The 22,782-nt window shown below is 46.3% G+C and overlaps 1 protein-coding gene across 7 annotated transcripts in view; it reads right to left on the bottom strand.

Annotated features, from left to right (window-relative positions):
* Window positions 1-11,306: 11,306 nt before the first annotated feature.
* Window positions 11,307-22,782, bottom strand: part of LOC149362659 (uncharacterized) — a 176,227-nt gene continuing 164,751 nt past the window's right edge. For 4 of the 7 annotated variants that reach the window (XM_089573153.1, XM_089573157.1, XM_089573155.1 and 1 more), the window contains 4 exons: window positions 17,151-17,192; window positions 13,213-13,325; window positions 11,784-11,810; window positions 11,307-11,441 (listed from right to left, as the gene is read on the bottom strand). In XM_089573153.1, coding sequence (XP_089429279.1) covers window positions 11,365-11,441; window positions 11,784-11,810; window positions 13,213-13,325; window positions 17,151-17,192 — 259 coding nt within the window. In that variant the 3' untranslated portion in view covers window positions 11,307-11,364. Of the gene's footprint in view, window positions 11,647-11,783; window positions 11,811-13,212; window positions 13,326-17,150; window positions 17,193-22,782 lie in introns of all 7 variants that reach the window. The other 3 variants (XM_089573154.1, XM_089573151.1, XM_089573150.1) reach the window with 1 other exon arrangement.

Raw genomic sequence — 22,782 nt, 5'->3', positions numbered from 1 at the left:
CCCTCTTTAAATCTAGGCTGATTCGAGACATTACCATTTAATAGCCACCCTATTTAACCTTGCCGAGTAACTATAGATTCCGTGGAATATAAGACGTCTACTTCATTCTAAAGCGATAGCTGTAATAGGATTCTTAAAGCAGTTATAGTACTGCATTCTGCAGTGGAATCTACAGCGTCAGCCGTAAGAACCTATTATAGTCAGATACAGCTTAAGTCTGCTGTGAAGCGCCGCCCATATTCAGCCTCCGCGCACAGAACTCCTCCGCGAAGAAAAAGTAGTCCATGTTGAAACTTCTCTTCTACACCTAAATAAGAAGCTTATGACATGTAAAAAATGATAAGCTCTAGAGTTTTGATACCTGGCTTGTTTAAGATCGTGAAATATTAAAAAGCCGGCTTCGTTTACTGTTACGATCGGCCAGCGGAGTAATACAGGACGCCGCCGTCCGTGGCCCAGTTTTAGCAACTGCTGTTTTTTTAAGTTGTACCCTACTATAGTTGATGAATTATTTAAATTTCCACCTGCTACATTGGCGCTTGGCGGCCATGGTGGGCGGGTGGCAAAGTAGGTAAAACGAAATTCCCTTTAAACATTTAGGGAAGAGGAGGTAGGGGAAGTCCGCGAAGAAAGAGAGATAGATGAATGTAGGCGACGGGTAGACTGGTGGGTTTCGAGGTTATGCCAAATGCGGAGGGATGCCCAACCGGAAGGCGGCTGTCCAGCGAAGAGCCCAGAGGTTGGCTACGGTGGCAGGAGGATAGTATGTCGATGGGGGAGGAATGCGAAGCGAGAGGGTGCTTCTACAACACATCGCAGAGATATACGGCTAAACTGAAGCTCCAACAGCTTTCGCTAAGCCGCTAAGCCTAGCTGTACTACCTATTCAATCTTACGTTCGGGCGATTCTACGCCCCCTTTCGGCTCTCATGTTTGCTAACAAGGTATTTTAGAGCTTTCAGTTGTTTTCTCTCCCAACTCTACTAATTCCTCCCCTCTGCTATTCTTCGAACCTATTCCACAGTCACCCATTGCCTTGTCTCCTGCCTGCAGCTTACTTACCTTGGCGTTGAAATCGCCCGTCGGTACTCTACTGTGTTTTAGAGCGAAAACTGTTCCTCACGACCAAAGCTGCAAACACCATTCATCTCTGAAGCCTTCACCGTGAATGAATAAATAAATAAATAAATATTGCCGCGGCTGGGGCTCGAACCCGCGATGGCGCGAACAGATCAGCTTCGCTGGCCACTGCTCCAGAGTTGTATGCTACCGCCGCTTTTCTTCTTTACTATACTATACTGTCACCGCGGCTGATAGCGCCTCGTGTTGCACTGCGCCACACTCTCGCGCTCAGCACTGCATGTCGTCGTCTTCATCAACTTCCATCTACTGTGCGAACTGATCAGATGAGCTTAACCTCGATCAGAGGTTAGCCTAAGGGTTCAGTTCTGTTTAGGGTAACTTTATTGTTACGACCGGCCCCCCTGCCTACCCTCTCCGGCACGGCACGCAGGCGTCCCGGAGAGGTGTAGTTGGTTTATTTACTACTAGACTAACACTTAAATTTAAGTGATGCTGCAGTTGCCATTTAGGCAAAGTGCAATATTATCGCAAAACATGCCAACGACCCAGCAAAGCTGAACCCTTAGCCAATCAGGCTAAACATATGCTTTCGCAAGTGTACTAGGTTTAACTACGTTAAAACCGTACCATTTTTTAACGCGACAAGGTTAAAGCCTCCTTACCGAGAAAATCCGGCGCCGGCGTTGTGAGCGATAAGAAGGCTGCCGTAGAGTGGCCAAAGCAGCCGAACCCGGAGAGGCAACCTAGATGGGCAACCTAGGTCACGTGACCTTGTTAGGCGGTCACAACGTAACCATCGGCTTGTGAGGAAACTAACCACCTCTGCAGGTGGCAGTTAAAGTAATGATTGATCGCGAGATGTTGCTCGGGAAGAGCAACTTCAGTCGTACAAGAACCACACGTGAGAGCTCCTGCGATGGCAGGGCAGTGATGCATCCCTTAATCGCTACAGCATTGTGCAAGGAGTAACATAAGGACTCTCAGTGACATATGAACGTAAAGTCGAGAATCACCATTTATGTTGCTATGACGGCACGTCGCCGCCTTGCACCTGCTGTGGAGAACATTCCCAGCACGCCGAAAGAGGGCGCCATTCTGTGTCAGGCCTGCCACCAGCCGCACAATCTCCTTGCTATCACTTGCTAGCCAGCGCTTGTGCTGTGTTTGACGTCTCCGTCTCGTAGACCATTCGTCGAATTAGTCGCATTGCTAATAAACATAGAGGCATGACAGGCTGACCGCTGACGTCTTGTTGGGGCGTTTGTTATCAGTCGCCTCACATATACCCTTCCTTACCTCTACCTTAGCTGCCAGGAACGAGACCGCGTTGACTGCCTTACTAGACAGGCATACAAGGCGGCTCTTCATCTCCCCCAACGGACCCACAAGTGTAAACTACTGGCATTAGGGGTGTACAACACTGTGACGGAGCTCTCGGAAGCTCATCTCACTTCTCAGTACGAGCGTCTCATCCACACCTCCACGGGACGTCATATACTCGACAAGCTTGGAATACGTTTCGAAACGACTGTCGCCGACAACGCTCAGCTTCCGCACCATATCCACAGTAGCCTTATCGTTACCCCTTTTCCTAAAAACATGCACCCGGAGTATCATGTCGCTCGCCGCAAGGACGGAGCTAAGTCTCTGCCCGAAAAGTATTTAACAGATCGGACAGCGGTCTAGGTCGATGCCGCCGAATACCCCAACCGCGAAGCTTTTTCGCTCGCGGTTCTAAGCTACTGTGGACGGCCACTGGTTGCGTGCTCCATTCCCGTCAGATCGCCTGAAAAAGCCGAGGAGGCGGCCATAGCCTTGGCGATGATCTCCACCTCTGTAGAAACCATCTTCAGCGACTTTAAATCTTCGATCCGTAATTTCGCCAAAGGCCGGGTGTCCTCTGTCACTCTCTTTCTCCTCCACTCCAGCCACCTCCAACTCCCCCCGATTCAATTGATCTGGGTCCCTGCGCACTTATCTCATCCAGGAAACGAGGCGGCCCACAATTATGCCCGAGGATTCGTCAACCGGGATGTGCAGTCGCCCGTCCTGCGGACGGCGAGAGATCGTATGGTTACATTTCATGACATAACCGTGCACTATCGCTCGGGTAGACTTCTATACCTCCCCCCCCCCAACCCCCGCACACAGTTCTCTCACCAAACCCGAAGAGAATTCGTGAAGGCAACTCCAAACGAACACCTTCCCCAACCCGGTGATATATGCCCGCATATACCCAGGGGTCTATTCCCCTTCCTGTCACCTATGTGGCCAACATGCCACTCTATCCCACATACACTGGGCTTGCCCTCTGGACTCCCCTCCTCGAGGTTTGCAGATCTACAATCCAGACCAGTGGGAGGCCGCATCGCTCAGTTCTGACTCGGACACACAGATCCGGGTTGTGACAAGAGCCCTAGAAGTCGCCGAACGCCAAGCGCTCATGGCCATTTGATGGGGCTATAACTTCACACCGTGTGCTACATTTGTCGGCGGAAATAAAGTTTATCCTCCTCCTCCTTGACGTTCCCCGTCGCTATCGTCCTCTTCACGAGAATCGTCGCTCGGACAAGCGATTATTCTCACCGATCGTTGCGCCGAATCGCGCATTGTTTTTGTCAGTGCTGGAAAAGTCACGGCGTGGGGGGAAAGTGATGCGTTCCTCGATATAGCTCCCCTTAGAACACCTGCTCCGAAAAAGTACTCCTTAAAGCACTTTTTGCTGTTCCAATCAATGAGAAGCGTTTAAAAACTTGGCGTATCAGTATCAAATCATCGAAGAGTACATAATTACTCCTAGGAAAGAATTCAGCACGTAAGCGAAGGCCGCGAGGTGTTCGATACGAACAATTTAACAAGCACCATGAATTCCGCAGATCGCGAGCAACGGCGATTTTACATTTAAAACCGATTACATTCACTCGGCATGCAAACTCAGGCGTTCAGCGGTGATAACAGTGCCATGTAGGCCTAGGATCGACTAACGAGCGGTGCGCTGCCAGCACGACTACCGGCGACACGTGGAGGGAAGAAGCGCGCCACTAGCCTGTGTGCAATGTGTTTTAGCTTATAGTTGAGTTGAGTTGGGTTTAATGGAGCATTAGCAACTAAGGCTATCATGCGCCAAGCTCAGGGTATGGAAAATTCTTTTAAATAGCTGTTATACTAAAGTCTAAAGGAACGGCGGTGTAAAGGGCCAAAAAAGTTAATTCGTGCGACGTAGTAAAAATATAAGACAGAATTTTAAAAGAGACTTATGGTAAAAGCATGTTTTAGCTTATAGGTTCAGGATAAGCTTGTCCACTGGAACTTTATATACATCGAACTATTGATGTTTTAAGATATTTCGATCCGGGTTTGGCTGTAATTTCAGAGATCATTCTATTGGATTTAATGCAAGACAAGCTATGACGTCATGTCATTCAACGACGAACAGGAGATCTCGGGAAGGGTCTAGGTCTTTCGACTATACGCAGTCACAAAATAAATAAAAACCATTAATTCGAACAAAATAATTTTATAGGCTGGAGTTCGCGGTGGCGCCTAGACACCGACACCAACGGTGGCTAACCGAAGTGCTCCTGCGAAGTGCGGTTCCATCCGGAATCGAAACGGACCTAGCTCGGTACCCACGGTGGCGCTAATCACCGGACAGCACCGTGGCGTGCCACGCTATGCTGCTCCTGTGGGTTGCATTCCCAACCTGATCTCAGAAGGGCCCGGCAAGGTCCGCGGCATCACCCTGGCGGCAAGGCGGTACCACGGGAAAGGGGGACTTGTTTCGACGGCTGCCATGCCATCGCAGTCCTCGAAACGCCCTGGCTGGACGAGCCCACGGTGGCGCCACTCACCGACAACCGCAGCTGAGCGGCAGCGGATGTTCCTGTGGGGTGCCCCCCTGAGCCCAGGTAGGAAGCACTGGTGGTGCTCGGAGTACGCGGTGGTGCAACACACCGACACCCAAGGGCCAACAAAGGTGCTCCTGCGGGATCCTGTTTCGAACATGAATGAGACGCGCACTAGCTCGGGAAACCCACGGTGGCGCCACTCACCGGCACGCCATGCGTGCCCCTGTGGAGAGGGTGGTTGTGGTACTGAGAATGGGAGTAACCTTTCGGCCAACCAGGGCTACCACAAGCCACCAGCGCCTACCGGCTGCCCCCCATTCCTTCGCCACTTCTTAACCACCTTGCTGTTATGTCATATGACTGTAAGAGGCCTCTTATGCTTGAAAGGTACACACATTGCATAGTGCAGATGTGTTGTGGGCTCCAGATGCTCCAGATCGGCGGTCGAGCAAAACCTTGACCACGATGAGATGACCATCTTAAGCTCGAGTCTATCTTGTCTGTAATACAAATAAACAAAACGAGCGACTGCATTTCATATTTGGGACAGGTAGATGGTATGCGGTGTGACTCGCTGTTCCAGCCGAAGACCAACCTCCACAGGGCGGACTTTCACTACCAAATTTTCGGGGGGGGGGGGGGGGTTCGCACGGTGTGGTGCCGCGCATTCGCCGCACAATAATCCATGCGAAGCAGCGACGCTGTCACTACTTGTAGCGTCGCAGGACTCAGAACAGGCGACCACGAATACGAGCAAATAACAAGAACACAAAACTGCTTAAAGATAAAAAAAATCCAGGTGAACACCGGCATCCTAACTTGGATGCTTGAATAGCAGCCGGGCTGAAGTATACTGCCTGTGTTGGGAGATAAGTATTTTCGCTGTTGCGACATAAATCTGTTTATACCAGCTGTTTCAGGGAAGCTCGCCACTAATTTTTAATATGTTTCTTTCCCGCAGACACGCTTTTTGCGGCACAGTAATACCAGTGTTCGCGGACGTCACAAAACAGAGCTAATTAGTAAAGTCATTAACTCGCCACTAATTTTTAATATAGTTTTTTTCTGGTGAAGCGACACTTTTTGCGGCACAGTAATAGCAGCGTTCGCGGACTTCCGAAAACAGACCAGTAGTATTAAATTGTAACATGACTGAACCGTTAACCTTTTAACGATCGTTAGCTTACCATTATGCCCTTGACTTTTAACCAACTCTACGCAAACTTATTATTTTGTTTCCTTTACACACTGCCTGTGGGTATATGTAAATAAATGAATAAACAAACCGTTATGGATAGAAGCCTATTGCAATTAGTGATTTGTAGATGGGAGTTAGTATTAGCAATATCAATTCTTTGAATCTGAAAAACGCGGTTATGTTTGCCGCTGTGAATAAACAAATTTGGCAGTGCTGAAATTTGGGCGAGTTGGTGTACGTTCCTGATGAAAAAATGGCGGAAAAGGAGTGCAGGTTTCCCAGTTGAAATCCGCTTCTGGGCAAAGTATCTGCACTTCGATTTTTTGTTCTCTGTGGGTCAGTAAAGTACTGTTTTAATCTTTCTTCGTGCATATCTCGCGGCTTTCTCTCTGGATCACGCTGCTGGTATTAATACGAGTACACTAGAGACCTGTAGAAACAATAATTAGCTCATTATCTCACAATGTCGTGCGCTTCGCAGAAAATATGTGAACATCTCTATGCGTAAAATCACGCATTTTTATTCTGTTATAGAAAAGCGGGATGCTGCAAGACTTGTCCCTTCGCCGTTTGCCTGCTTACAAAAATAACACTATGTCCAACAAGGGAGCTTCATTTCATTATTAAGACTATGAGTTGAGTTGAGTTGAGTTTTATGGCGCATAAGCGACTGAGGCTATCATGCACCAAGCTCCATTATTAAGACTATGTCCAACAAGAAAGCTAAATTCCATTTAGCCCATGGCGTAGGTGTAGCGTACACCGTTTTGCGTGGCTTCTGCTGTTTCAATGGCACTGTGTTCAAGTCAATGTTCCATCAAGTATATCATAACGAGCCCCTCTTGGTCTCTTGCCGGCTCAATAGCTTAACGAGGGACTGGGTTCTGACAGCCTTGATGCCGCAGATAGCATAAAAGTGTTCTCGCTCAGCTTCCGCCCTCACCGTTCGATGACGTTCCTACATAGCACTAGTGGTAGTACAGGTGGTGGCGGAAAATATTTATGTACAGATACACTTCAGAAGGTTATGCATGAGCTTACCTAGAGGGCGCCAGCCCTTACAAGTAGTAGGTGGAGGTCCCTAGTTCGGGACCCCAGTGGCGTCGGCCGCCGCCCGAGCTCGCGCGACCAAGGCACGTTGGGCCTGCAGGTCAGAGCAGCCAAGCAGGGTCGCCTCCCAGTACTCCCGGATTGGGGTGAGGGGGGATAGCAGGGTTGGAGGGGCAAGCCCACACAATGTGGTAGATGTCCGAAGACTTCTCCGCACGGTGCGGACAGCTGTCCGAAAAAGAAGGGTCGAAGTGTTTGAGAGCTGCCGAGCACAGCAAAGTATTAGTATACAGGCGAAGCAGAAGCCGCTCCTCCGCCTTTGAGAGACCTTTACATGGGCGGGGAAAGACTGTGGCCAGATTGATAAAGTAAAGCAATGTCTTTGAACGAGTAAGCTGGAGTGAATTCGAGTTCCCGACCATCGGGGTCGGAGGGGTTTGTCCGGTGAGAGAGCGCACGGGCGGTGGCGTCAGCTGACTCATTTCCCTCAAGGCCCATGTGAGCAGCAGCCCAAACGATACGCCCGTGAACGGGGTCCCTGGTGTAGACGCTGTTTTGGAGAATGCGGTAGGCTAGATACGGTACCCAGCCCTGCTTGACTTTCCGACAGGCACCTCGCGAGTTGGAAATAATTGTTTTTGAAGTGGCACTAGATGCAGCCAACGCAATGGCGACCTCCTCCTCGTGTGTTACGTCACGGGCTCGGAAAGTAAGGCCATTCCCTATTTTGGATTGGTGGACGACAGCGGCCGTGTACCATCCCACATAGTGAGGGCCGGAGGCATTCACGTAGAATACCGGGTTTGCGTAGAATACCGGGTCGGGTTTCGAGCCATAGTGGCGGGCCAGGGCTTCAGCCCGCGCCAGGCGCCGGCCATTATGGCCGTACCACGCCCTCCGCTATGGACCAGGGTAGTGCTGGCGAACACTCTCAAGGCTAGTTTACACGCAACGTAAAAACTCACGAAAACATAAGATTGGACAGACACCGCGGTAGCTCAGTTAGTAGCGCACCGGAGCGAAATTCGCAGGGCGCGTGTTCGGATCCCACCGGCGACATGTTGCTGTTGTTTCTTCTGATTTCTAATGACTTATCTTTGAGCGATGAAATAACTACGCCATTAATATGCCATTCAACAACGTCACAAATTTTTAAAAAAGGAACATCCCCGGTCTCCTTCGTTATATCATAGCGTGAACTGAGACCTTTTCCGTTCGTCTGCTCTATCACAGGGAATTCTTCGAGCTAAGCACTCGAACGCTACCCTTCTAAGTTTAATGAATGCTACCGTGAAACATTTTCGAACACAACGGGGAAACACAAAACAATAGTCCAATTTTTCATCACTGCGTGTTCATAAACAATGCGAAGCAATTATGCACCGCTTTAATTTCCAATTTCCCTGTGTATTTTCTCCTTTGGCTCTTCGGAGTTTCAGTTTTCTCAACTGTCTTTGTTATTTCACATATAGGAGTGGTTGCTTTCCTTGGAGGTTATGCAGAGACACTAGCTTAATTCCTTGCAGTTATTTTTTCGGGTATCATTGCGATCCTCCACATTGCCCTAAAGCTGGAAGTCTCCACGAGTTTCACCGATATAAAAAAAAAGCAATCCTCTTTCCGCTCATAATTGCCAGGTTAGTTTGTTTTATCCCCCTGCAAAATGATAGAGCATACAGCTGCCACCTGCATCTTTCGTTTCTCGGATGACCATAACATGCTATCATTTAAGCACGGATTTGGAAAAGCTTTTTTCACCGTCACTCAGCTGTAAACTGTTGGTTTCCTCACTTTTGCTCTTGAAAAAGCAGGTCAGGTGAATCTGGTGTGTTTAGATTTTAGCAAAACTTTCGGCCGTGCGCCTCTAATCGCCTGAGTTTCGGTTTACATCACAGTTTGCACTGAGTGTGTCAGCCTCACAGATCACATAACCTGTATGTCATATCAGAAGAAGAGCAGGGAAGCGCCTTGGGGACACTTCCATTTTTGATACTTAATGACATCGCACGAGTTATTCACCTAAAAATGCGTGTATTTGCAGATGATTATGTACAGAGGGCAAAACACATGCCTAGAACAACCAGACTGTGTGTTCCGCAGCTCCCAAAGCCGCTGCGGCCAAGAAGGCAAAAAGTGACGATGAAATTCTATGAGTTTATGTGCACATGTTTACGTCCAGACCATTTTTAACCAAATCTTATCGCTAGTTATCGCGTCTTCAGCCCGAAACACGCCCAAAACGTGTTCTAGACATCCGTTTTGCCCTCTGTACGTTCAAACGATATTGGCAAAAAAATGTCAGTTTGCATTGAACTAAGGCCTGAACTGTCTAATTTACTAGACGAATAAGCGGGATAAAAAACGAAACTTTTAAAAATTACTTTTTCTTCGCCTCTCAAAAAAAATCAACCTCCTGACTTCACATAAGGTATCGAGGACAATCACGTGACTGAGTTAAGCAAGTTAAAATATTTGCAGCTGCACCATAAGAAATGAATCGAACTTGAAAACATACGTTAACAATATTATATCAATATTCCGCAAACCCTGTTAAATACGTCATAAGCTTAAAGATACGACATATAAAGCTAAATACCTCGCATATACTTCTCCAACACGTCCGAAAAAAGAATATGCTTACATAATCTGGGACCCTTTCAGGAAAAACAAGATTGACACATTAGAAAGAATTCAGCGCCGAGCCGTTCGCTTTATGCACTTTAAGTAAAACTTCAGTCTCCATATGTGCTGTCGCTTACATGAGGCTTAGTGAAATGGAAGCCTTGTGTGCCTTGTGGTAAATAAAAATAAAATAAAGATAAAATAAATTAAAGAACAGTGCCCGTGTCAGCGAAGCGATATGGAAAGGTATGGATTGGTTTGGTTTATGATGTTTAACGTCCCAAAGCGACTAAGGCTATGAGAGACGCCGTAATGGAGGGCTCCGGAAATTCCGACCACCTGGGGTTTTAAAGAACCCAGTGCACGTTAAAGCGTGCACTGACATCGGACAGTGCACGGGCCACTAGAATTTCTCCTCCATCGAAATTCCAGCCGCCGCGGCCGGGATCGAACCCGCGTCTTTCGGTTCAGCAGCCGAGCACCATAACCACTGAGCCATCGCGGCGGCGGACCAGCACGCTGCAGAGACCCATCAACGCTATCACGTCATGCCCTTACAGACGAGCTTAACTCTCCCCGGAACTTAGTGATGTTATATCATTGTTTGCAGCAAGTTCCTATAACTTTTCTCAACCGGGGACGTCCAAGTATCATCAATCAAGAAACAATCCGCGCGAAACGCGAACGTGGTGCTCAGGATGGGTTCTTCGAGGGCCTTTCTCGCATTTAATACTGATTCTTCACTCATGTTTTCGGAGATTTCTCTCACAACGAACACGACACCGTGCGCCTCTGAAGGGAAGATTCTACTGTTAATATATGCTCTATTTTTATTTAAATTGACCAGGGCGCTGCAAAGGACACAGCGGAAGATTTAAATTAATCTCTAGAAAATTGAGGACATTTATATTCGTACTGCACCGTGATATATTTTGCCGTGCTGGTAGCGTGTTTCACCGGGCACCGGGTCCAGGAACACCGCCGCTGTGCGGGTAGAGGAAGGAACGTGGGCCAGAGACAGGGAGCAAGACAAGCAAGGGAAAACTATATTCACATGTTTACAACATTAGTTGAAAACGGACACAAACAGAGTAAAAGCTGAGAAGCTCACGGAACCACTGCTCGATGAACATGTCAGGAGCTTTAAATAGCCTCTCCAGTTGTCTTCCCGCCTTTTTCGTTAAATGACAGGGACTCCGTCTTCGGCGCCGCCTTTCGATGGAGCAAACGACGCTCATTGGCTGGCTTTATCAGCTTGTCGGGTAATCATTAACGGCGCTCCCCTGTCCATAGTCTTCCTCGGCTGGGTCAGTAGAATAAATCTTAGCAGGGTTCAGCGATAAGAACTTGTCTTCAGCAGCCTAATAGCCGTTGTTTCTTCAAAGTGAAAAGATTATTTCAGCCCGAGCACTCAACGGCCAACTCAATGGATCTTGTCACCACGGAGAATAAGTAGCTCTTGACCAGAGGGCAATGAAGGCAGACACACACATTTCCGAGAGGGCAAAGTACCGACACTGCTGTTCAGCCACGTATCATTTATTATAGCTCACACCGCTTCCTTCAAACAGAAGTTCCCAACAGCCGGTAAACAAGGTCTCGTGCAGTGGGTGCTTCTGAGATCAACTTAGTCGGGCTATCTGGAACGAGAATTGACAGAGAGGGTCAGCATACTGTACACACAAGCACAGTTAACCCTGCACGAAAGACGGAAATGCGGGGCGCTGAAAAAAAAGAACAGCACATAGCGGAGCGAAACTCTGGACACCTGGTGAAGTCATCAGCAGGCTTCGTATCGAGAACGCTGCAGGTGCTCAGCCACAGCGCCTGCAGATATTCTCGAACCTGAGTAGCACACGAACCGATGTTACGTTCTACGCGCGATCAAATGAAATTCACAAATGAATAGTCAACGAGCACAATAATCTATACATTCACAAATGATATCAAGAAAGGACGAGTAGACATGGGAAAGTACTTACCTATTGCTTCTGTCGGCGTTACCACGACTGTTGGGAACAAAAACAAGATTTTTAGTGCCTAATACCTGAGAGGCCTGAAAAAAGGGCCACTAGAACAGTATATTGAGCGTACATGCGTTAAAAGATCGAGTTTCGCGAAGATATTTGGGCTGCAAATGTCATATTTTACATGCAAAAGAATTTGGAGAAGCCAGAAGATTTAAAGCCAGATAGCGACGCTACTGCTCAATTCGGGCAACTGCGCCTGAGCAAGTGAACTGAACTACTCGGCAGCTATGACTGGTTAGCGTCTTTACGTCGACCGCATTCAGTGGGAGAAGACAGTAAATGGGGCAAACAAACCGGGGAAAAGATTTGCAATTCTGTCAACTACGTAGTCCGCCTATCACGCAGTGAAAAAGAACGTAGTTAACGTTTCCGAAGGGTAGTCGATCATCGTGCCTTAATTTCTTGTTTCCATTACTATTTCGTTTATACTTAGCGAAAGAATGAAGCAAAATAGATTTTCAGAGCTTTCAGTGGTTTAGCGCGGAGCCGTAAGAAATGCGGGAGAACACTCCCGAGCTTTACACCAGCGCGTTGTTGAGCTGAAAGAACAACTGAAAAAATGACGGTGTGAGTACGCTTTGTCCTTTACAAGCTTTGTTCTTGGAACCCACTATCTGCGCCGCCTGTGGCACCATTACGCCACATGCTATTTCTAGGCTGAGAGGTAAGGCTGGGAAGATCTGTGCTAGAACGCGTGGCTCTTCTGCACGCCGTTGTGCAACGGAAAGTGCTGATTTTCACGGTAGTTAAGAGTTAACTGCAAAAATTTCCATATATCCCTAATATCCTACATCTAGGACACCGCTAAGTTTATTGTGCGAAGGCTTACTTCGGCAATCACACCGTCAACGAGTCTACACTGTTCCTGAGCAAACAATATTGTGTGCGTTGAGTTTTCTGCTTTGCGTGCGCTCAGAAATTCTGCCAGTCTTTTCTGGACGCCATTTTTCGATTCTACCCCATCGACTGGATTGTATTTCTGCAGGAAAAGCACGTGATTTTTCCACATGCTTAAGATGAGAAATGATACTTTACCGCACTTAACAGGAAGCGAAACTGTCTACGTTGCAGAATGGCTCAGTAGTCCGTGTTGAGAAAGACCTTGCCATCAATAAAAAGAAGATTGTGAATTGAAAAAAGAAATAAACGTTATCTTGAAAAATATGTTATTTTTTCCAAATTCCAGAAGCTACGGCATGTATGCGTAACAGCGCTTTAAGCTGGAATACAGTTGCCCTTGCATACAGCTCCTATTGCCCTGTAGTTCGCTTACGTACAATATTGTCTCGGATGTAGTATATCCTCTGGTCCATGCATGACACCCCAGTGTGACAGGTGCGCGCTTAGTTCGCGCGAAGGAGACAGAGAGGGGTAAACTCACGGTCTTCGGAGAGCAGCCAGAAGAGCATCGCGAAGAGCGAGCAACCGATAAGTAGCAGCAGCGTGCTCATCACGATCAGCACCCACCGCTCGCCCGTGTCGCCGCCTGCCGCCCTGCAAAGAGTCAGCGAAAGCAAAGTAAGCGGGCCTTGTCTTGGTCGCCTCCCAAACGGCCGAGTATTACTTCGTAGCAATTGATCCGAGTACGATGCAGGGGTTCAGCAGCGTTCGAACGCTGCGTCCTCTGCGCGCTCTTTGTAAACATGCTCTAGTCGTATGCCTTGTTCAAAGACATGCACATCCCTTGCTCGATCTGCCTCTTTCTGAAATTCTCGCTCGGTGAGTCAATCAAGCCAGCTTTCAGGCCGACATAAAATACGTAGAAACCTGGTAGAATACTATGATTTGTCTGGCCGGGATAAAGAATCATATTTGCTAGCGCTTAGTGAACACACGGGGCACGGACACAAATACACAGGTCAGACGCTAGATTTTAAACGCTTTCCAACTAGCCCAAGTTTCCGCCTTAATAAAGGATAAAGAAGAAAGTGCGAGCCGTAACTCTTAGCGCATTCCACCTTTTTCCTCGTGTAGCTTTTCCTACTAATGCTTATGTGAGAGGTTCACGATCCTAAACGATTACGGATGGCTTTCTACCTCTCCTGCCCACAATTAGTAGCTGTCGTCTGGTCTCAAACCAGTAAGAATTTATTTATTTTATTTATTCAAGTTACCTCTAAAGGCCCTCCATAAGAGGGTATTACACAGGAGGGGGGACAATCATATAAGTAATCGCGATACATTTTAAGAAATAAGTGTAGCAAAAAACGTTAATTAAAACATAAGGCATCACACAAAGGAAAAATGAACACTAACAAAAACAGCAAACTTTTACACATTTCCGTCACAGCGAAGAAGCTCTTGGAATTTTTTAATGTCAGTTTCTGTGGCGATGACTGATGGCAAACTATTCCATTCAGTGATAGTACGGGGAGTGAATGAATTGGCATTACACGATGAATGACAGCTTACGCGTTTAACTTTGAAAGAATGATCACGGCGTGGAAAGATAGCATCAGGTGGCTAAAACAAATCACTGCGAAGGAATGGGTGGTGATAAAGCTTATGGAAAAGGGTTAAGCGAGCAAGTTTATGGCGATATGACAAGTCTTCCAGTTCGGCACGTTTTTTTTTAATGCTGAAACGCTAGTGAAGGGTGATTAGTCTGAAAATATTAAACGAACTGCACGGTTCTGCAAGGATTCAATGTTAGTAACAATGTAGGCTTGAACAAAGTCCCAAATGGCCACAGCATATTCGATTTTAGGGCGTATTAGAGTTATATAAGCAAATTTTTTAACGTGTATAGGGGCGTATCTGAGGTTACATTTAAAAAAACCAAGTGAGCAGTTGAAGGTGCACCCCAAGGTACTTGTGTGTTGATGTTAGTTCCACAGTATTGTCATTTAGAATATAAGTGGTTGGAATGCGAGCTGTACGACGAGTGAAAGATATTAGCTTAGTTTTAGAAACGTTTAATGTCATTAACCATGATGAGCACCAAGAGCTTACTGCGTTCAGGTCAGATTGTAGGGATTGGCGGTCACTATCTGTAGTAATGTTACGGTAAATTACGCAGTCATCAGCGAAAAGGCGAACTCTAGATGTTACACAGGCAGGTAAATCATTAATATAGATTAGAAAAAGCAAAGGTCCTAGCACGCTTCCTTGTGGTAATAAACCGAATAAGAACAAACCGAATGTTTCATTTCTGAGCGTCCGCTGTCCTGTGGTCTCAACAAAGCGTTAAAAAACTGAATGCTTCATTTCTGAGCGCTCGGAATCATCCACCTTCACCGACTAAGAAGACATGAAATAAGACCGTGCATAAATCGATGTTATGAACTTTTCAAAAGGAAGCTGGTCATGATTTCGAGTCCGTGAGGGCCCGAGGTCCCCAAATGTCCCAGTATACCTGGCTTCAGTGAAAAAACTCTTTCGTACACGATTTCATGCATGCCTGTCGTGGCCACGGACAACCTGGACTCACCCAAAATTGCTTGTCGCGAAATGCCACTCCCTGGGAAAATCAAGTGTCGGAGTTAATGCCAGAAGGAATAGATTTTTCCTTCATGTGCTGGACCAGAAAAATTTGGTAACCATGACACATGTGTACTGGCTATGAAGGATACAGGTGCGGTCATTTTTCACCCAGTGAAACAGAACGGCAGCTGTGCTTTGCAATCTGGATGCGGACACATGGCTGGGACAACGTAAATGCAGTGTCTGAATCATTGACATTCGGCGCTTTAAAAGGTCTAGACGTGTCAGTCTTCTGTTTCAAGGAATGAGTTAGCGTTCAACGTAAGGGAAGCATTCCGCTGTGCCCATGTTCGCCAAAGCCTTCGTAGTACCGCAAATGTCAGAAACTACATAGGGCGCGTCAGCGTTGGATGCACAAGTAGGACATGTGTGCGTTGAACCGACACCCGCGATAAACCCGTGAGAATAGCAGAGGCCCCGATGTGTGCTCGACCCCAATGAACAATGAAAATGCCTAAAGGGAGAGCCTAAAATTGTATGCAACAAAAAATACCACCCCCACTTCTCCACGCAAACGAATGCTGCAAAAGCGGTCCGCCACCGCAGATGTTCATGGAGCTCACATAGCAAATCCGCGTCTGCAGACATACAAGCCTCAGTTGCTGAAAATATAGCTCATTACTCGGCTGTGCAGAAGCATCCAAAAATATTGGACATCACTGCGGCGACCCGCATTGAGAGAATACGAAAGCATTGACGTCCCGTCGGCACTCGTCGCCTCTTTTTGCCTCTCTATTATTTTTTGTTTGTTAATTATTATACCTAGTGAATTAGCATAATTATCTTATTTTTTAATTAAAGGTCGATTTATTTACTCCGATTATACCTTTTTATGTGAACCAACCATTTTGTTTTTCAAATTTGGAGCCGTGGTTGCTTTCCCGTCCACTTACTATATCCCCGTCTAGCCTATTCAGGCGTCCAGTGGTTTTTGCTGATAATGAATTAATCTATGTGAATGAAACTTTTTGTTCGATTAATTACCGCACATGAAATACATTTCAATTCATTTCAAACTTTATTTTCACTTTTTGCCTATTTTTCCAGTATCTTGCCATCCACGGCTGTTTTCCTGTCCACTCACTATATAGTCGTTTTTTCAACATTTCTGATTCTCATTAATTACCCAATCATCCTATCGAGATAATTTTGATTTGCGCAGCATCCTCACATCATTCTCTTTCGATTACAACCACTCGTTTGATGCTACATTCTCTGAGAAGGTCACAACTGTTGCGGATACATTTTGAGACACATTTTGGTGACACGACCCCGCCTACATAGCCTAGAAATGCATCCGCATTAACACGTATCTACATGAAGGTAATGCGTTTGTACATGCTGCTAACACCAGTAACAAAGCGCCTAAAGGATTAGTGGCTTAAAAACAGGCACAGTGACATACGGATAAGTTCCTTAGACTTGAATTCAGTCGGCAGAAAGAGAATAGAATTTCTTTTGAACGGAGGGTTAATTCTGGGGTACTACTGGTTATGGTTAAGATTGTCTAGAAAAGAAAGAAAATAGGGAAGAAAATCTTGAGCCCGGGCTCTCTACAATCTAGGCATTGATGAAGGGAGCCGCAGTCACTCAGAATTTTGAGGAAGAGCATTCTAGGCCTACCGTGTCGGCTGCGTCTGGATGACAAGTCAGCAGCTATTTGGAGTTCGCTGTGACCCTCGAGTCAGCCCTAATCCACACTCCGATAACGGCAGAATAAAGCGCATGGTAAACATGGCGTATACTGGAATGGAGAGCTAAGTCACTGTACGCAGCGCTAAGTATATCGTAGCTCATATTACGCTTCGACTGACAGGCATATGGTCCCGTACTCACGCGTTTTCTTCCACTGTATCCTCCGATTGCCTTCTGCGGAGCCTGTAAGGAAAAAATAAAAACTCGGTGAACAAATTTCAAGCTGATGCGTAGCTTTCATAAAACACTACCTCAGCTAGCTCATTAGTCCTTAGCCTGATAAATTTAATACGTGTGTCGACCCTTCTTTTTCGAGCCCGAAAAAGCCCCGTCCCCCAGTCCGAGAATTTCAATGCATAGCTGCGCTGAATGATGAAAATACCATAGAGAGCAGAGTTAGTGACGTCTTAGCATTTTCTGTTGCCCACCCAGTAATTGCGCGGCACGATGTCGGACTCGTAAACCCTGGACTAACCAGAAAAAAAATGCACATCACGGGCTCATTCCCCGCGCGACGGGTATTTAGGAACAGCATGTATTAACGCATCTACGCTGTCTTCTTGCCCGAAACGCAATAACCGTGAACCAGCATCAATGGACCAGCAAGGGAAAACGTTCAAGGAACATACTTCAGATCTTCCAAGGAGTTATCAAAGAACAGATTTGAAAATTAAATTCTTCATTTCCAAAGCTTTAAAGCTGTCTGTTTGTAACGTGATAGCATTAAGGAGCTCGTGTAACACAAAATCCGGCGTCGGCGTCGAGCTTGCACGTCATAGAAAAATCCATGAAAAACCCCCGGACAAGCACCATAGGAGGCTGATGGGCTACCTAAGTCACATGCCATGGCGGCGTCTTCACAACCTGCCCACCGGATGGCGAGCAAACTGCCCACTATGTAAGGTGGCAGTTAAATTAATGACTCGTCGCTCGAGAAAGAGAGACCCTGATCGCACAAGGCTCGCCAGTGGCAGCCACTGCCGTCGCAAAGCAGTTTCGCATCACTTAGCCGCTGCACCACTACACCAGGAGGATTGTGAGAACTCTCAGGGATCTATAAACGCAAAGCCGAGAATGAGCTTCGGCATATATGGGAACTAACCCATTACACCATCGCGTTATACCTCTGAAGCCGGAACTTAAATGTCTCCTCCAATTTTCCTTTTTCTTGTCAGCTCAGTACTCATATTAGTAGCTTTTGCTTTAGGGCTAGCTGCTTCATAATTAAAGACATAGTCTACCTCTATGTGCTGTGCGCCATGTGCCGCGCTATGAAGTAATCAGTCTTTAAATGTACATTAGCGAGGACAAGGCCAGGTTGTGCTCGGAGTTTTTCAATCATTCCTGTTATGAAACGCAATAAAATTCAGACATAGTCCCAGACCATTCTCTGTAAGTGAGCAGACGAAAGCGCCGTCTACTAGATGCGAAGGCGACTACCAGCGGCTCCTTCAAGCTTGTCTTCCCACCATATGCGTGTTTCGAGCTGCCCTAAGCAGTTCATCTAGATGGCGCCAGCGGCGTGACAGTTGCCTGACGTCCAAGCTCCGGGCAGATCATTCATCCGGTTTCTGACAGATGATCCCTGGTGCGGAACTGGTCGGATCCAAGGGCTTTCAGTGGGTTTAACCCCTATGTGCAAGCCCTCTTGGAGTCGCAGCAAGCAAAAAGTCAGCCCGTCTTGCAGCTACGCGCGTGCTTTGGTAGTCATGGACAAGCTTACCTGAAATAACGAAGCGGCCAACAAAAATTACTGGTGGCGCCGCGCAGCTACGAGAACATGAACCGGTATCTAGATAACGCCGACGCAACACTGTAGATAAGCGTGCCGGGAACAACAAATCCAGCGTCAGGCAAGCCAAGCAGCGGGGCCTTTGTTGGGCCTTGCATCGTTTCTACCACCCGTTGAATGCGCGCTTTCTACAATCGTAGGGAATTTTTTGCACATAGGGTTTAATCGTTCTCCTTCTGTCTGGTTTACAGTTTATGGGGGGTTTAACGTCCCAAAGCGACTCAGGCTATGAGGGGCCACGTAGTGAAGGGCTCCGGAAATTTGGACCACCTGGGGTTCTTTAACGTGCACTAACATCGCACAGTACACGGGCCACTAGAATTCCGCCTCCTCCACTGAGCCTCCTCGGAGGCCCTTCTTCTTCTGTCGGTGAATTTCACAACTCTGCTGTCATAAAACGCAGTACCGGGTTGAGTTGAGTTGAGTTGGGTTTAGTGGCGCATAAGCAACTAAGGCTATCATGCGCCAAGCTCAGGGTATGGAAAATTCTTTTAAATAACTGTTATACTAAAGTCTAAATGAACGGCGGTGTAAAGGGCCTGAAAAGTTAATTCGTGCGACGTAGTAAAAATATAAGACAGAATTTTAAAAGAGACTTATGGTAAAAGCTTTAAAAACGGTTGGCAACCTCAGCAGCCATCCTTGGCTGTGCAAGGATCTCGAGGTCCCCAATCGATAGAATAGTGACCTCAGCCGTCTTCTCACGACGAGAGGGTGGCTGAGGTGTGGCTCAAAAAAAAATTCGCAAGTTGTAAAAAACTGACCATTGTTCAGAGTTTCGAGAGTACGTTGGCTTCTTTTAAAAAGTTAAAAACGCTTGACTTGTCAATAAGAGTTTCTTCACCTAAAATCAATGACGGATGAAAAGGGATGTGCTGGTTGTAAAACGGGGTAAAAAACTTCTTTCTGAGTGTTTCAAGTTCTATGCATGAGATTAAAATGAGTTATTGTGAGTTCATCTCCGCATTTTTCACAGGTAGGTTTGTCTTCTTTTGTTAGTAGAAAGTTGTGGGTAAGGTGCGTGTGTCCAATACGTAAACGACATAAAATAACTTCAAAAAAGCGTTCCTGATGTGTGCACGATTTCCATTCCCCTAATATTGGTTTTATTAAGTGTAGCTTGTTATTTATCTGACTATTCCATGTGCTCTGCCATTTCTTCATCAGTCTGCTCTGAAATAGCTTCATGCAATCATTATGTGGCATGCTTATTTTCTGTATTTCCTTGTTGTGGGCTTGAGCAGCGCATGCGTCTGCTCTCTCGTTACCATCAATTCCAACATGGCTTGGAACCCAACATAATTTTATGTTATGCCCTTGTGTTACGATCCTTGTTATGTTGTGTTTGACAGTACCTAGTGATGGCATGACCGCATTTCTGGACTGTAGTGCTTTCAGTACACTGAGGGAGTCTGTGTAGATAATACTGTTTTCGATGTTCTTGCTTATTATTTTCTCCGTAGCAAGAAACACAGCATAACACTCGGCTGTAAAAACTGATGCACACTGAGGAAGCCTTACTATTTTTTCCCAGTTCCCTTCCACTACTGTACTTCCAACATAACCTGTAGTTTTCGATCCGTCTGTGTAGAACGCGGTGCAGATATCATATTTTTCCTTTAGTGTAAGGAATTCTTGCATGATGTGTTCTGTTGGAGTTTGTTTCTTGTTGAACTGTGTAAGACTTATATCACAGACCGACGGAAAACTGTACCAAGGGGCAAATGCGTCGCAACGTTCTGCGACATTTGGTAATGTTTCTGATAAGTCAAGTTCTCGGCAGATCTCCTCAAACCTCATTAGCAAAGGCCTGGTTGCTTGGGGCTTATTTGTAAATATTATTCGGGACGGGCATGTTGTGACGATTGAATAACACACGTGTTTTGTTCGCGACCTAATTGTAAGAATGTATGAACATGTAAGTGCTTTTCTTCTATCTTCTAGTGATGGCTCATTTGCTTCAACATGAAGGCTCATTACCGGAGACGTTCTGTATGCTCCACAAGAAAGGCAGACACCTAGATTATGAACTGGATCTAATCTTTTTAGATATGAAGGCCTTGCCGAGCCATACACTATACTCCCATAATCTAGACATGAGCGGACTACAGAACGGTAGATATGAAGTAGGCATGCTCTGTCCGATCCCCAGCGTTTCCTTGAGAGTACTTTAAGGATATTCATTGCATGAGAGGCTTTTACTTTCAAGTTGTTTATGTGCGGCAGAAATGTGAGTTTTTTATCAAATGTTATTCCTAAAAATTTATGTTCTTGTTTTACCGGTAGTGTGCTTCCATTTAGGTGTAGGTTCGGATCGATCTGCAAGACTCTTTAAAGCGAGAAAGCAACAGCCACTGTTTTCTCTGAAGAGAACTTGAAACCATTTTTGTCTGCCCAAATTGCTAACTTGTTTAATGTGAGTTGTACCTGCCTCTCACACGTTGACAGGCTGGAGGACGTGCAAGCAATCTGGAGGTCGTCGACATATATGGAATACATAATGGAGTTGGGAATTATTTTCGCTATGGTATTCATTTTCACGACAAAAAGAGTGGTACTTAGGATACAGCCCTGCGGTACACCATTCTCCTGGACAAAGCTCTTCGAAAGGGTTGCACCCAGGCGCACCTGAAAAGACCGGTCTGACAGGAAATCCTTCAGGCTGTTCAACATCCTACCCCGGATGCCAAGATCTGCCAAGTCGCGTAGAATGCCATATCTCCATGTGGTATCATATGCCTTCTCCATGTCAAAGAAGACTGCCAGACAGTGTTGTTGATGTATGAATGCCTCTCGGACTGTGTTTTCTAAGCGGACGAGATGGTCAGTTGTCGAACATCCTTTTTTAAATCCGCACTGGTGGATGTCAAGGAGTCCGCGTGATTCAACAATGAACATGAGCCTAACGTTGAGCACACTTTCAAATGATTTTGCTATACAACTTGTAAGAGCTATCGGCCTATAACTATTAGGGGAGGTGGGCGGTTTTCCAGGTTTTAAGAACGGTACGATAACTGCTTTTTTCCAAGCCTCCGGCATCTTTCCGGACACCCAAATCTTGTTGAAAAATTGCAGAAGTGCTGCTACAGCAGCTTCGGACAGGTTGGCAAGCATTTGATAATGTACATCATCCGGGTTAGGTGCTGTCTGTTTACCGGAGGACAGTACGTTTTGGATCTCCTGAATTGTAAATATTGTATTATATGTTTCGTTTGTACTGCCAGTCGTTGGAAGTTTCTGCTCTTCAGTTGTGTTTTTGTGTTTTATGAATGGCTGTGTGTAGTGTGAAGAGCTTGAAACGTCAGAGAAATGTTGTCTTAGTATGTCAGCCTGTTCATCTATACTTGTTTGTGTTCCAGGGGCTGTTAGAAATGGTACTGTAAAGGGAGAGAATTTGCCGTCTAATTTACGCACCTGTTCCCACATCTTTTTTGATGTAGTTGAACTGTTGATGGATGAAACATATCTCTGCCATGAGGCTTTCTCCGCACTGCGGCGAACGTACCGAGCTTTAGCTCTCGCCTTTTTAAAATTTAAGAGGTTCTGATGTGTCGGATACCTTCGAAACTTACCCCAAGCTCTATTTTGTTGTTTTTTTTTGCTTCCTTGCAGTCTTTTGTCCACCACAATTTGCGGTTTTGTGACACCACTCCTGAAGACTGCGGAATAGCTAACTGTGCGGCAGTTACGATACAATTTGTGAACAATTCGTTTATCTGGTCAATGCTTAAAATATCTAAAACTATATTTTATAAAGTTGCGTTAGCTCTAAAAAGTGACCAGTCAGCGAGATGAAGCTTCCAACGTCGCGGTTTTGTTGGGATGATTTGTGGTGCAGATGTTAAACTAATTCGTAGTGGAAGGTGATCACTGCCATATGGGTTGTCAATGACATCCCATTTAAAATCGTTAAAAATAGATGGCGATGAGAAAGCTAGATCGAGGGAGCTCATCCCTCCCGAGCTTGGGCAACAATATGTC

This window comes from Amblyomma mixtum, chromosome 2, assembly GCF_055824585.1.
Source record: "Amblyomma mixtum isolate Tamu chromosome 2, ASM5582458v1, whole genome shotgun sequence".
Classification (NCBI taxonomy): Eukaryota; Metazoa; Arthropoda; class Arachnida; order Ixodida; family Ixodidae; genus Amblyomma; species Amblyomma mixtum.
This window is presented reverse-complemented; position numbering and strand designations above follow the sequence as displayed.